The 15,084-nt window shown below is 43.8% G+C and overlaps 1 protein-coding gene across 5 annotated transcripts in view; it reads right to left on the reverse strand.

Moving 5' to 3' along the window:
• Positions 1-15,084, reverse strand: part of SHLD1 (shieldin complex subunit 1) — a 57,583-nt gene that overhangs the window by 27,464 nt on the left and 15,035 nt on the right. Inside the window, exon 3 of one of the 5 annotated variants that reach the window (XM_072943564.1) lies at positions 10,624-10,758. The exons of the other annotated variants lie outside the window; for them this stretch is intronic. Coding sequence (XP_072799665.1) covers positions 10,727-10,758 — 32 coding nt within the window. The 3' untranslated portion in view covers positions 10,624-10,726. Of the gene's footprint in view, positions 1-10,623; positions 10,759-15,084 lie in introns of those variants that run through there. 5 annotated transcript variants of the gene reach the window in all.

Raw genomic sequence — 15,084 nt, forward strand, 5'->3', positions numbered from 1 at the left:
TGTTAGGTGCCCTTGCCCTCCGTCTTGGAGTTGGGAGCCAAAGGGAGTCCCGGCAGGAGATGCAGGGAGGGAGAAAGGTGACACCAACTGTTTCCAGACTGGCTTCCTGCCTCAGTGGTTGCCATGGGCTGGAAGCATCCCTTCTCCAAGCTCACAGTCCCCTGCAGGCAGCCACTCAGCAGGCTCCTGTGAGCACTCTCAGGCCCACTGCACTTCCCCTAGCATTGTCCCCACACCTGCTCACACCTTTGTACATGATCTCTTTATGAAGCCTTCCTCACGTTACCTGGTTGGACTGTTACCTGTTCCCACCAGGACCTGAACGGATGCAGTCATGCAGCAAGGAAATTGGGAAGTGGCTGATGAAGGCATTAGAGGCAAATACAGAGAGGGAGATGCCTGTGGGAGAAGGAGGGGACCGGGGATGTAAGGTCATGACCACAGTGAAGAGTGAGGTGGTGGGGGAGGTGGAAGGCCAGAGGAGTCACATACCACAGCACTTAAGTGACACCTGCTGTGTGCCAGATGCTATTCCACAGGCTCTAACAGAACTCAGTTAAGTCTTACAGCTGCCTTAAGAGGCATCCCATTTAACAGATGAGGAAACCGAGGCCCAGAGAGGCTAAGTGACTGGCTCAAGGTCCAAAGCTATTAAGTTTGGATTTAAACCAGGGGAGCCTGATACCAGAGTCATGTTCTGTGCTAGACTGACCGCTCTGGCTGGGGGAAAGAAAGGGAACTCAGAATTTAAGATCTTGGAGGAAGCAAGGCACTGGCGACACCAACTCTTGGGAAAGCCAACCATGTAGCTTGCTAAAGTAAGGCCACTCGAAGAAAACCTTGCTATCCTATACAAACTCTGCCCCCAATGACAATGCAGAATCCTGTCCAAGTATCAGATGGCAGAAATCTAAATTTAAAAAAAAATGACCATGTCCAAATAAATTACAGCTAGTTCTTCCATAAAACCATAATTATTTTATGTTCCTAAGAAGCCTCACATTATCAAAAAACATATCACATAAATAGTTATTTCAAAATGGGAAAAGGAGGATGGTGGTTAGAGTTGATAAGACTAGATAATTTCTCCTGTTTCGAGTTTTGACAATAAAGTTTAATTATATTTTGTTACCATCTAAAAAGAATGACTTGATTACAGACCGACAGAGAACCAAAAGTAAAACCCGAACAGCACAGAAAAATAACCTTCAGTCAAGTTCACAACCAACGAAGATAAGAAAGAGCCCTGGACGCCAGCTGGCCTCCAGCCATTCACACAGCAGCCGCGTGCCCTGTGCTCTGGGGCAGCACTTCCTTCCTCCGGGCCCAGGGCTCCTCTGATGGTGCTCACATCTCACCCCCTAGTGGTCCAGAAAATGCAGACCATGCCTCCCACACTCGGATGCATAATAATCAGACCTCAGAATGAAAACTTACACCATAAGGAAAATATTGATCAGCAATGTTTGTTTAGGGTCTCCCGCAGCAGGTAAGACCATGAAATTATCAGTGCTCTGGAAGATGAGGCCAGCTAGAGACACATAACTCCAGCCCCGCCGGTCCTGTGACTTTTAAGTTGCATTTCACACCTTAACTCGCTGTCTGAACTCAAATCATTTCCACAGCAGTCGCCTTCCTTTCCTTAAAGGAGAAAGAGAGGAAGGGAAGAGGTTCCCTACACAGACTCATATATTTTTCATTTGCACGGTGGGCTGCGAGGTTGTAATGAGGAATCCAATAACGAGCTCTTAGAAATGTTGCCGGAGGCCTGCAGCCACACGGTGCGTGTCCAACAACGGCTGCTGACCGTGCTGCCAGCCTCTGCCTCTCTCTGCTCGTCCTGCACAGTCAAGATGGGGCCCCAGGGAACGGTTTGTTTCCGTAGTTGTTCGCTCGACATCACAGGTAGTTTGCCGTGATCATGTGCACACTCGGCTTTTCCATGCAAGTGGGGTAGCTGGCAGATGACACTTGTTAACCAATGCTTCATACCTTCCTATTAACAGGCGCCAAGAAAACCTACACTACTGTGAATATTTATCCTTTCGGGTTCAAACTGCTAGTTTGTTTTTAAGGACCACACCCTCTCTTTGGGGTACAACAGGAGAGATTCAATAAAGTCCTTTGAAAGGGATATGGTTTAGCTAAGGGTCTTGTCAATTTTTAAAACGTCCTATTTTCCTGATGTCTCAACACCCCACAAACAGGCTGTGAGCACCCACCAGGCAACTGGGGGTTGTGATAAGGCTGGACTCTGCGACAGGTTCCCCTTCTTGCCCTCCCCTGACTGTGACCAAGTGACATTCAAATACACCGATAAAATCCCTTCACACCTTTTGCTTGTGCGGGGATCGGGCCGGACCCTGATGGGGCCCTTGCCCACCTGCTCTCACTTGCCCTCGTGCCCTACCTGCTTGTTTAGTCTGCTCCCGGCCGCTCCCCCATGTGGCCCCCTGCCTAGGCTGCGTGCCTCCCTCCTCCAGGACCTGTGAGTATTATAAATGCTTTCATTTCATGTGCCTATCACTTATGTGGCTGTGTTGACATCATTCTTAAAGACCCCACAAAGGGCACCGAGTCCCCATTCAACAACACACTAAGCATCCAGTGGTTTTGAAAAGGAAGCTAAGCCTCTGATGACCGTGGCAGTTGGGAAGACACTATATCTCAATCTACATTGTAGAAAATTGGAGATTTCACCATTAAATTGTTCCATGGATACATAGTTCCCTTAAAAATGCCTGTTTGGGAAAGAGAGATTTTTTTCAGCTGGATATGGCCAATTCATCTATCAGTGTATATAATATTAACTAAATATGTTTCTTTCTATTTTAAATATGTTTCTATTTTAAAATATTTAATCTAGATTTTTAAAAATAGGATTTATCCAATGACTGATAATATTTCTCTCCCTGTTACCACTTGTTTTCATATTGCTCAATTCCCTGAGCCCCCTCCTTTGCCGAGAAGTTGTTCATTTCACTTAAACCATGACCACAGGTGAAATTCATGTCAAAGTTACAGCCCACTTCAAACTACGTTTGATACCCACCATAAAAAGCAGCACCTCTAGTCCTCTTGACTAAAGGGTAAAAGTAGACAGCTGTGGGCTTTAGATCCTTGTGCAAGATGGTGGCTTGGCTGGTTTTGGAGATTCTACATGGCTGTTGCTTCACTGGGGAAATAACACTAGATCACGGCAAAAAGTAGATACACAGGCTAATAACCCGACCCAGATCTGGACTACAGTGTTTAAAAATACAGCTCTTCAATTATGGTGGGAGAGGAATATTCATTCATTCATTCATCATTTAACACCATTTCTTAGGTGGCTGCTACGCATCAGGCATTATTCTAGCTGCTGGGGATACCGCAGTGAACAAGAGAGAAAAAGCACTTGCTCTCATGCGGTTTATGTTACCACTAGTCAAACAATAAATGAACAAATACAGAATTTAACTGGAGACAGTGACAAATACCACGATGAAAGACAGATTAGAGGAAGGTGGTAGAGAATGATGTGGATGGGGGGGCGGCCAGGATGGATGGGGGAGGCCAGAAAGGCTTCTGGATATTATTTAAAGGGATCAGTACAGTTGAGCCAAGTCTCTCCCCCAACACACACCATAAACAGGCTCCTACCCAAGAGACGCCACCTCTGGTGGGTGTGTCAGCAGGATGCAACACGAAACACATGGGACATTAATGTTCATAGTGGCATCATTTGTAAGAGTAAAAATATTAATAGCCAGCAAAAAAATTAATAAATTATGGTATATCTATATAATGGAATGTTTTTCAGCCATTAAAAAAGATGTTTTTGAATTTAAATGACATAAGAAAAGGCTCAGGGTGTAATGTCTATAGGAAACTGCAACAACTGGCAAAAACTGAATCAGGTCTGTGGGTTAGACAATAGCTCTGTATAAATGTTGATTTTTTTCTGATATTGATAATGGTGCTATAGTTACATAAGAGAATGTCCCTGTTGTTAGGATATTTACACTGCACTGGAGTATTTATGGGTAAAGGAGCAGCCTGCCTGCACTTACTCTCAAATGATTAAGAGAAAAAATAATACACAGAGAGAGAATGATAAAGCAAATGTGGGAGAACATTCTCAATGGGAGAAAATGGGTGGAGGGTATAATTTTTTAGAAAGGCAAATAACCCAATGGAAAAAGAGCCAATGATATGCACAGATAATTCACAGGAGAATAAATTAAATTGTGTAGGATGATGCTCAAATCTCACTAATAATCAGAGAAATGCAAAGTAGGACAATGAGTTCCTGGCTTTCACCCATGTCAGCAAGGGTGTGGGAAAACAGTCACTCTCAGACTCTTTTGGCACAGCCTTTTGGAGTGTTATCAGCACTTACCTAACAAATTTGGAAATGTGTGTGCCCTTTGATGCAGCAACTCTACCTTCCAGGCACCTACTCTACAGAGTGAAAAGAGCAGCGTGCAAAATTATACACCGAGAATCATCCTCATTTGGTTTTTAAAACCCTCAACTGTCCCCTGGGGGGCAAAATCTCCGCCGGTTGAGAATCGCTGTTGTGAATCCTTGAGTTATCTACACAAATGAGGGAGGATGGATGCACTGTTCTAAGACACAGGATAACAGTAAGTTAGAAGAAGATTAGTCCTAGCCTGGAGCTGGAGCTTCTGAGGGCCCCCTGTACTGAGCCATTCTCGGTGGCAGAGGGACAGTCCCTTCAGGAGCAAGCTGGACGGTGGCACTGGGGACCCACCTCATGCGAGACAAACAGCTTTTTCCAACACGGAAGGTGCTAATCAGACACCAGACCATAGGGATGGGCCCATAAAGGGAGACAGGGAATTAAGTGTGAACTCGGAGCAAATAAATCTAATTCTAAGGATCTACTGAAGGATATTTAATGCTATTGATATTCCCTCTAAACAGTAGTTAGTATTCATTTCATGGAATTAACGTGGGTTGCCTACTTTCGTGCAAACCTATACATTCAGATCCTTTCTCCTATTTAGTCATACATCTAGTTCTTTGGTGATTTTTTTTTAAGCTGTCACTTTAATCACTTATGAACACAGTTTTAGAAAGAAAAATCCACCCCAACGTTTCTCACCTCCTCTTATGAGAAATTCTTTTTTAGTTCCACCTTTGGAAGTACATTCTAATAATGTATGTGCCACAGCTCTGGATCTACCACTAAAGAAATGTGTTTAAAAATGCCACCCCCTTAATTCCTTCGTGGCATATTAATTTGATGTTCTAAAACAAAATATTTTACCATGAATTAACTCCTAGCAAATAATAAGATCAACCTAACTAAACTGGCTTCTGTCACACTTCCACCATCTTTAAATGTGTTTGCTATGCATTTTTTGTTTGTTGGTTTCCTAGACACTTTTACAGAGATCTTTTGTTAGTTATTAGGCTTCACTATAAATATTCTCTATTAAAAGCTACTAAATCACTACTCTTTTAAATACAGCAATACATTTCTCAAGCTATGATTCAACTAATGAGAGGATTCATTCACCAAATTCATTGGGTAAGATATGTATGAGGAAATCTACTACAAGATTCTTTGTGAGAATAAAAAAGTGAGGCCAACCTAAACACCCATCAACAGACATCATGTTAAATAAATTATGGTCCAACCATACAGTGGAGTACTATGCAGCCACCAAAAATACGAGATCTCCCTGTACTGATATGACAAGATACCTTAATACAGCATTAAATGAAAAGAGTAAGATACAAAATAGTACATATGGTAAAATTCCATTTGTATTTCTAAAAAATAGATATGTGTATTGTTTGTGTGTGTTAACGTGTGTATGTGTGTGTATATGTATGTATGTGTATGTATAACTATATGTATATGCTTATTTTTTCAATTTTTAAAATTTTTTACCGATATGTAGTTGATTTACAATGTTAGTTTCAGGTGTACAGCAAAGCCATTCAGTTATACATATACACACACATATATTTTTTTTTCAGATTCTTTTTCATTATATGTTATTACAAGAAACTGAAGACAGTTCCCTGTGCTATACAGTAGGTCCTTGTTGTTTATCTATTTTATATAAGCACTGTGTATCTGTTAATCCCAAACTCCTGATTTATCCCTCCCTCACCCTTTCCCCTTTGGTAACCATAGTTTGTTGTATATGCTTAGAATTGCATAGAAATTATCTGGAAAGATACACAAAAGTTATCTGTGATCATCTCTAGGGAGAAGTGTTGAAGAGACACAGGACTTTCACGTTTCATTGCATAGCCTTCAGTACTATTTATTTTCATAGCTTTTTTAAAAAAGGATGACTAATACCTTCATCACTAGTATCATAACTACCATGCATATACCAAAGTGGGGACCTCACTGCCTGGAATCACTAACGGTTTCTAGGGAGCACGAATCCTGAAGCCTGATAAGAAAGGCTGTATGCCTGAAAGGAAGACTCCAGCGCATCACTTTTGCAGCAATGTTCAACTACTCCTAGGCTGCCTGGCTTACCAAACTGGGAACATTCCACAGAAGCAGGACTCTAACTTAGGAAACTGCTCTGAATAACGCAGCATCCTGTATAGGAAGAGGGACGGATATTATTTTCAGAAGTCAGGAGTTTTCACTATATTTCTGGACTTTAATTTTTTTTTTAAACCAAAGTGGTATCATTGTCCCAATTCTGAATCACAATTTAAGCACAATCAAATGTGGCCAAGAGCTGCCCTTGGCCCAGCACAGGAAAGGGACACAAAGCAAAGGCTGAGCAGAGAGAGCAGGGCCCTGCGGGGCTGCAGCTGAGAGCAGTGGGCACTGTCCTGGCAATGGCCGCTAGCCAGCTGACTTCTAAGCCCATGTGATCTGAACACAATGGGAATTTAAGGCAGAAAACTACAGATGATGGTTACAGGACCACTCACTTGCTCCTAGGTATTAAAAGCAAGTCGTGCCATGAAAGATACAATGTGTGGTGTTCCAGTGGAGAAGATGGAGACAGAGGGCTGGGAACCATCACTGCCACTCTGCACCTTCTCCCACCCCAGGTTACTCGGTTTACAGCCCTGGGTGCAGAGAAACAAAAGCAGGGGATACAAATAAGGAATGTTGGTACCTTGGTAACAAATAACAAATCACCTTGGATACAAATAAGGAATGTTGGTAACAGATCAGCACACCACAGGCAGGCAAGATGGCTAGGAAGGCCAATTCTCCCAGCACACTGAAGTGGCACGGTGACGCTAAGTCTCTCTGTCCATGACCAGAAACAGATGCCAATAACTTCAACAGCTCCTGCGTCAACACCATGGACCTCTGTTCCACTTCCGTCAAGATGACTGTTTGATTTCTTTTAGGCGTAAACCTAATTCTTTCAAAACGTGGGAAGTAGTTTATCAAAACTCATGCCTGACTGGTAACAGTGGAAATGGACACCAGGTATTTATTGGAGACAACCTGCTTTCTCACAGTAATGCAGGGAAATGATTGGTGCTTCTTCACCATCACAAGAGATGGGAGATATGACAGAAGAAAAAGAGACAAGTAAATGTTTTAATTCTCAACAGGGAGGAAGAAGCTATAATCCACAAATCTATGCTTTACGGACCCCTGAGCCGGACACTTAAGAGTTAAGTGTGGGGCTGGGACTGTTACTTGTGACACCAATTGTGTGTCCAATCCCACTGGTTAGGCATCATGATCTCCGTAAAACAGATGAAAAAACTGAAGCTCAGAGAAGTTCTTAACACGTCTAAGGACACCAAGCGAAAAGCGATAAAGCCTTTCAAATCCCCAAAGCTGTAGTTTCTCTCCAACCAGCAGAGAAAAGGGGGTCGCCAGGCCAGGCCGCCGGTCCTGCCACATTAGGCTTACCTCTTCACCTCTGCCTGGTCACAAATTAAGCAGGGAGTTCAAGCATTTACTTTCTTATTTTGTTGTCTGTCCCAAATAAATGACCTTTCTCCTATCTTAAGACACTGAAAAACGTACCACTTGTAGAAAGCTCTGATTTATTTCAAAAACTAGAGGGGAAGTTGGGGCACTGATTGATAAGTGGCAGTGAGTAGGGGAAACACAGTCATGTTGCTGCAGCTTCACGACCGTTAGACCAAGAGTTGGGCATGAAGGGACAGCTTTCCTAGTCCAGCAAGACAGAATCACCTTCCGGGAGGGGAAAGGGGCTCAGGCGGTTAGGGATGTAAGGGTCTTGCTTCTCCCTCAGCTGATCGCCATGGGATGTTGCCTGGGTTCCTGCTGCCTGGACTCCAAGATTGCCCAGGCTGGACAAAGGTTTTATTCACAAGCAGCACATAACTCTCTTTTTAGTAAATAAACTGCCCAAGAGTCTTTGAATAGGTGGAATCTCGTGGGTTGTTTGTTGTTTTTTCCCCCCAGGCTTCAAACACTTCAAGTTTGCCAAGTCAATAGAAAATGTCTCGAGAACCTACTTCTGAGCGCAAATCCCTCTCAAATGCACCAGCACGTGTATCCACGTACCCACGCCAGTCACACGGTGCCAGGAGCACTGGTGTACGTGGGTAGGTGGCAGACACCTTCATCCAGCGCAACGCCTGTGATGGAATCCCTGCCGGGTCGTCACTGAGATGTTCTCTTACAGTCAGAGCAGCTCCAAGACAGTGAAAGACGATACAGGATGTGGCAGACCCTGAACCAACAAAACCAGCCTGCAGGGACCTTAACATCATGTAAAAAACACACAGGAGTCTGAGCGGAAGCTAGATTATCCTTTTCTTGAACAATACTGATGTTTTGCATTAATTTTAATGATCCAGCCACAGGAACGGGCACTCTTCTGAGAGAGGAGGCAAGAGACAGGCTCCCAGTCCCCATGCAGCAAACCCACTGTCACCTCTTCTTGTCATTCTTGTTTTATTCCTTTAAATGTGACAGTCAAGGTCTTGGCTTCCAGAAGGTTACCCCCAAAACATGCTACGTTTGAACCCCCTCTTTTTTTTTTTTCCTGTGCAGGAAGTTTTCAATTTTTTCTATCAGATTTTTGAAGGGAACTTCAGTCAAACACAGGGAAGAACAAACGTGCTCAAGGCTCTCTGGCTGTCGAGAAGGTCATGTTGAAATTCACCCCTCTTGAGTGACATGGGCTGTGGGCTTGCTGAGTGAGGGTGAGAAGCCAGGACAGTGAGAAGGGAAGGCCAGGGCTGGCGTTCCAGCCAGAGGGCAGCCAGAGCGCGATGTCACCCACTCCCCTTGACTGGCCCTGGCCTGGGGTGTGTGTGACAGAGAACTCAATGGTGTGACCACCAGGAGAAACCTCGAGAAGCGTTGCTGTATTACAAGGGGGTGGCTTGAAGGAGCCACTTGGTTAAGGGACAGGATTGAGCACAGTGGTCACTGACAAAGCTCTGCACTGAGACTGCCTCATTCCATCGTAGCCTTGGTTAAACAACCTAGCTGGGCCTCAGTTTTCTCAGCTCTAAAATGGGGATAAAATCAGTATCTCTCTTCTTGCTTATTGAAGGATCAGCTGGGACAGGGCCAAGTAAACAACAAATGTTGACTGTTGTGACAACTGTTTGTAGGTGACTTTATATCCCTTTGTCCATTTTTTTATGTAATCAGCCTTTGCAGTGAGCACTTCCTGAGGGTGAGAGATGGACTATAATCACTATGTTAATTCTTTTCCTTAAGAACTTGCAGCCTCATGTCTTAAAAGTATATTCTTAGTTCTGCTACTGAACTATCTCAGAACTTCTATTTTCAAAGGACCAAAGCACGTTTATCTCCTCCACATTTTTCTAAGATTCTATTTTGTGTAGACATCACATGAAGTCTACAATGATTTCAACACTTCTAAGCTCAGGAGACAAAATGACAAAGCAGATTTTCCAACCTCTGCCACTGATAACACTGACTGACTGAAAATGTCTCTTATACATATGATGCTCCATTCAGTGCTTTCATAACTACTTTTAATTTTATTTATGTGGTTCTTTATTTATATCCCTACCTTATCCCATCAAGGGCTGAAGATGGCTTTAAGGACACACAGTCTGACAAGATTGCATAAAATAAAGCCAGAGCCAAGGAAGAAAAACGAGGAGAGCACACCTAAAGCCCTGGGAACCGAGATGAAAAAGACTTTACTCCCATTTCACAGAGAAGGGAACCAGGGCACAAAGCCACTAAGGGGCTTTCTGAAGCTGTGTGGGTTAAAAGCTAGAAATACCTGAGACTAAGGCAGCCGTAAAAATGGTGTCCTGGGACTCTGGAGTACTGGGAAATTAACTCAAAACAAAACAAACTAATGGCAAAGAGCCCACCATCCAGGTCAGCAAAGCTCCAGGGAGAAGTCCTGGGAGCTAGATGTGGACAGAACTTGGAGGGGAGGCAGCGATGACAGCCGGGATGGTAATCGTTGGTGCTCACAAGGTGCTGGGCACCATTCTAAGGACTTTCTAAGCATCACCTCATTTAATGCTGACCACAGTGCCTAATGACATAGGTACTAGGATGATTCAAAGTTTGTAAATGAGGAAAATGAAGCCTAGAAAGACAACGTAAATTGCCCAAAGTCATGGAGCAGGTGCAGTGCGTGGCAGATCTGCACCCAGGCAGTCTGGCCAGTGCCCACCCCTTACCTCCAGTGTCTCATGCAGACGGAGGCTGCTGGCAGGAAGGCTGAGCCTGGAGGACCAGGGGCATCCTTCCACAAAGCTGAGAGGGTGGGAAGAGCAGGCATGGTGTGTGGGTTCAGAAAGCTGCAAGGAAACAGGAGGACACACCTAGAAAACAAGGGAAGCCAGGATCTAAATCTCCAGGCTGGGACGCCCTTTATCTGGATCCTGCCAGCTTGCGGGGTGGGAGAAATTCCTTAAGGTGACCTCTCAAAGGGTCAGGACACTGACTTGTTTCCAAAACCAAACTTATCTGTGAGACAAGCTAGTAGTAGGATGATGTCAATGATGATTATTAACAACAACGACAACACCATTTGCTTTTTTCCTGTGGTAAGTTTAGAGCCATCACTCCATCAATTAGTATTTCCTGAGCGCCCACTAACTACCAGGCACTGTACTAGGCACAGTGACTTTGAACACAGGACTTTATTGAGAAGATGATGTAATTTCCATAGCACATTAAATATTTTTTAAACATTAAAATTTTTCTAAATTTTAAAATAGAGCACTCCTAATTCTCCCAGCTCTAGGATGTGGGTGGGTATCAGTCTCCCAGACTGTTCATATTATGGGACTCTAATCAGTTGCTCTGCTTTGTGTACAGGTTCCCTCCTCCACCCCGTAGCCTCAGGAGTCGCCCCACCTCCGCACACGCTAAGCTGTGTCTTCTTCCTCCATCAGCTCCCCTCCACCAGCTCCCCTCCACCTTGGCCTTTCAACGAGTCAGTAAAGCTCTATGACAGGCATTTCCAGTTCTCCCCTCTCTGGGCCGCTGCCAGGATTGTGCTTCCTGGCTCCTTTGTGGAAATGGGGCCACATCATTTGTTTGTTCTGGGCAATGTATTGTGAGTCGAATCCTTGATGCTAGTCACTTCCGCGAGGATCATTTAATGGCCAATGTGAGGCTCTTTGAAGTTCTTTTTTCCCTTGTACATGACAATGGTAACATGTGAGATGGTGGCTAGGTTGCTGGGTGATGTGACATCCTGACTGCCCCAAATGATCATGTGGCATTGAGACAGGAGGGGAGGGGGCAGGGCACAGCCATTCAAGGAATGACAGCAATTAACACCAAAATGGCGGAAGATTCAACTCCCAGTTGGCCTTGAGGATTAAGATGGCGGGAGATTTGACTTCTAGTAGACCTTGAGCTTCACTGTACGCTCATTATAACATATTAGCATGATAAATATCATGCCCACAGGTGCCATGACAGTCCCAAGACTAACCACAGAAGGTCAAAGAGTGGGTGGTGGCCAAATTCCTGGGTGGCCTTCACTCAAGATGCTAAGCTCCAGGGGCCTCACTCAGTTCTCAGGACGACTGAGGAAGCAGGCAATGCTATCAATCTCATTCTACTGATGAGGAAACGGAGCAAAGACAAGTATGGCAACTCACCCAAGGTCAGGAAGCTAACAGGTCAAGGTCAAACCCAAACTAGCCTGGCTCCCAAACCAAAAATAAGAATGCAGAATACAGTTTTTTAAAGTGAGGGCAACATTTACAACCAAAGGGAAAAGGATATCAGTAAGTAAACAGCATTAAGACAACTTGGCTCCCCTTTTGGAAAATAATAAAGCTGTCACCTTGCCCCACACCTTACATCAAAATAAAGATTTCAAAGTTAAAAAAATAAATAAATAAACCTTAAAAATACCAAGAGGTACCTACTTTTATAATCTTGGGAGTAAGAATGATTTTCTAAATATTACACCAAAGCAGAAGCATCGATTGATAAAACTGACTATATATATGAACCTAAAATCTACATAAAAAAACAACATATTTATCTGTAATTGCCAGAAATTGGAGATTAATTAACGACCATTAGTAGGGAGATAGTTAAAAATATTATAGTATGTTTGTACTACAGAACACTATGTAGACCTTCAAAGGACTGAGGTAGTAACATTAAAGAATGGCTGTGATAAAATGTGTAAATTTAAAAGATGACTTGTGGAACAATATGCTTTTGTTATAGATTTTTTGGGTAAAAGTTATACGTAAATAACTTCACTAAAATACATACATTGACATGCACAGATATAGCCACACTGGGATACATTTATGGGTAGACCACCAAAAACATCTGAATACGCTCAACACTACTGGTTACTGCTAGGATGTGGGAAGCAGAGGATGAGAATAAGGAATGTTCCGTTTCTGCTTTCTTTTGGTCTGCTGAGTGGTATTCCACAGGATGAATGCACCATGATTTAACTATTCTCCTGCTGAAGGATTATCTAGGCGGCTGAAGTTTTCAGCTATTATGAACAAACCTGCTGTGAACATTCATGTATGGGTTTTTACATGAATCTTATGTTTTCATTTCTCTCAGATAAATGTCCAGGAGGGCAACTGCAAGTTTAATTTCATAAGAAACTGCCAAGCCTTTTTCCAGAGTGGCTGTGCCATTTTCACATTCCCACCAGCGACGTAAGAACATTCCAGTTCCTCTACCTCCTCACCAGCCTTAGCTGTTGTCTTTATTTTTTCACTTAGCATTCTCGTAGGTTCCACCATGGTTTTAGTTTGTACTTCCCTGATGGCTAGTGACGCTGAACATACGTGCACGTGCTTATTTGCCACCTGGACACCCTCTTCGGAGAAACGTCTCTTCATGACTTTTGTCCCTTTTCTAATTGGGTTGTTTCTTCTTTTCCCATTGAGTTTTGAGAGTTCTCTATATTCTCTATAAACACCAGTCCTTCGTCAGGCATGGGATTTGCAAATCCTTCCTCTCAGTGTGTATCTTATCTTTTCATCCTCTTCACGGGGGTTTTCAGAGAGCAAAAGTTTTTCATTTTGATGAGATCCATTGATCAATTTTCTTTTTTTTGCTGTTGCATTTTTCATTCTCCCATTTCCATTTGCTTCTTTGTATAATTTCTTTGCTGAGATTTCCTACTTTTCATCTGGTTCTGGAGAATTTGTAATTGATTGTCAAGCATTTGTATGTTGGTTGATTTAAAACCCTCGGTCATTTAATTTCAGAGTGGTGTGATTCACCTCACGGGTGGTGTCTGGGACTGCTTTTTCATTTAAGTTGTGACCTTTCAGTTCTTGGTGTGACAGGTGGTTTGAGGTTGTATCCTGAAGATTTTTGTCTATTATGTTTAGAGAATATGCTGTTTAGAGAATCTTGGTCCTATTTAGATCCTTGGTTTGAACAGGCACTCATCTTCCTCATTAGGCTCAGCACGCAGGTCCTGGCCTACTGCTGTGCACTGTGGTTTGATTTTCAGAACCTCTGCTGCTCATTTTGGTGTGTCTGGTGCTGCCGGAGCTTCCCCGGGTCCCTGCTGGTGCACAGACGGCCCGGCCTATGGGTGTCCCTTGGCAGGGGGAGATCTCAGGCCCCTGAGCAGGCTTCCCAGGGTAGGCTGCTTGTTGAAGTGGGCTCCCCCTCTGCTGCTCCCCAGCTGCCCCAGTGAATGTGAGTGAAGGAAGGGCTTCCCAGGCCAGGTCACTTGCTGGGTTGCCAGAATCCTCTTTTTGTGCCTCCTGGATACCTAGGTCCAGCTTAGAAAAGGGGAGGCGTCTCAGGCCCAGTGGAGGAGAGCGCTACCTCTGGCCACTTATTGTACTGGGTCCCTCATAGAGCCCCCCTTGCTGGGTGCTGGGCTCCCCTGATGATGTTGGATGGACAACTGGTCAGTCGTGGGGACAGGAGCCTACGTGGCCCCTTCTCGTTGCCAGATGCAGGTCAGGAGGCAATGGTCCTGGTCACTTTCTTCTGCTGGGTGGGAAGAGATGCCTGCCCCTGTGCTGTTCTTTCCGCACTGGGGCCCTGGACCAACTCATCTTCTTACCACTGCAAATGCTCTCCCTTGGTTGCCTCTTGCGTTCCCAGGGTTGACAGCTGTACTCAGCATGGGGAAGCAGGGAGAAATGGGTCTATGTCATCCTGTTAGATTGTAAGTCTCCAAAGATTTTTAAAATCTCATAACATTTAATGCCAATATAATTTCATCGAATAAGGCACATTTAAGTCGTTTGGTCTTACCTTTTCAAAAAAAGCACAACTTTACTTGGCAAATGTGCAAACAAATTCTATCAAGCAAGGTAAATGAAGCAGTGTCCTCAAATTATATGACAACGTGAAGTAACTAGACCTCACACTGGTGGTGTTAAGACAAGTTAGCTTCTCAGACTTCAAATGAGTAAAGCAATCTCTATCAACTTTTGTTTTAAGGTGCAAAAAACTGCAAAGAATGAATTACAAAGGCTTAACACTTTTGGTACATTTAAATTCTTTTTCTAGGTATGGCTCAAGAACATGAAAAAAGGAGCCACTAGAGAGCAGCAGACTCAAACTCTTCCCCATCGCAAGACAAGGCCGAGCTCTAGACCCAGTTTAGGTTTTCCTAGTTAAGAACACTGGGATATTTTAACCCATTTTCCTCCAAATTTTACTTCTAAAATGGCATT

The sequence above is a fragment of the Vicugna pacos genome, chromosome 19 (genome assembly GCF_048564905.1).
Source record: "Vicugna pacos chromosome 19, VicPac4, whole genome shotgun sequence".
Classification (NCBI taxonomy): domain Eukaryota; kingdom Metazoa; phylum Chordata; class Mammalia; order Artiodactyla; family Camelidae; genus Vicugna; species Vicugna pacos.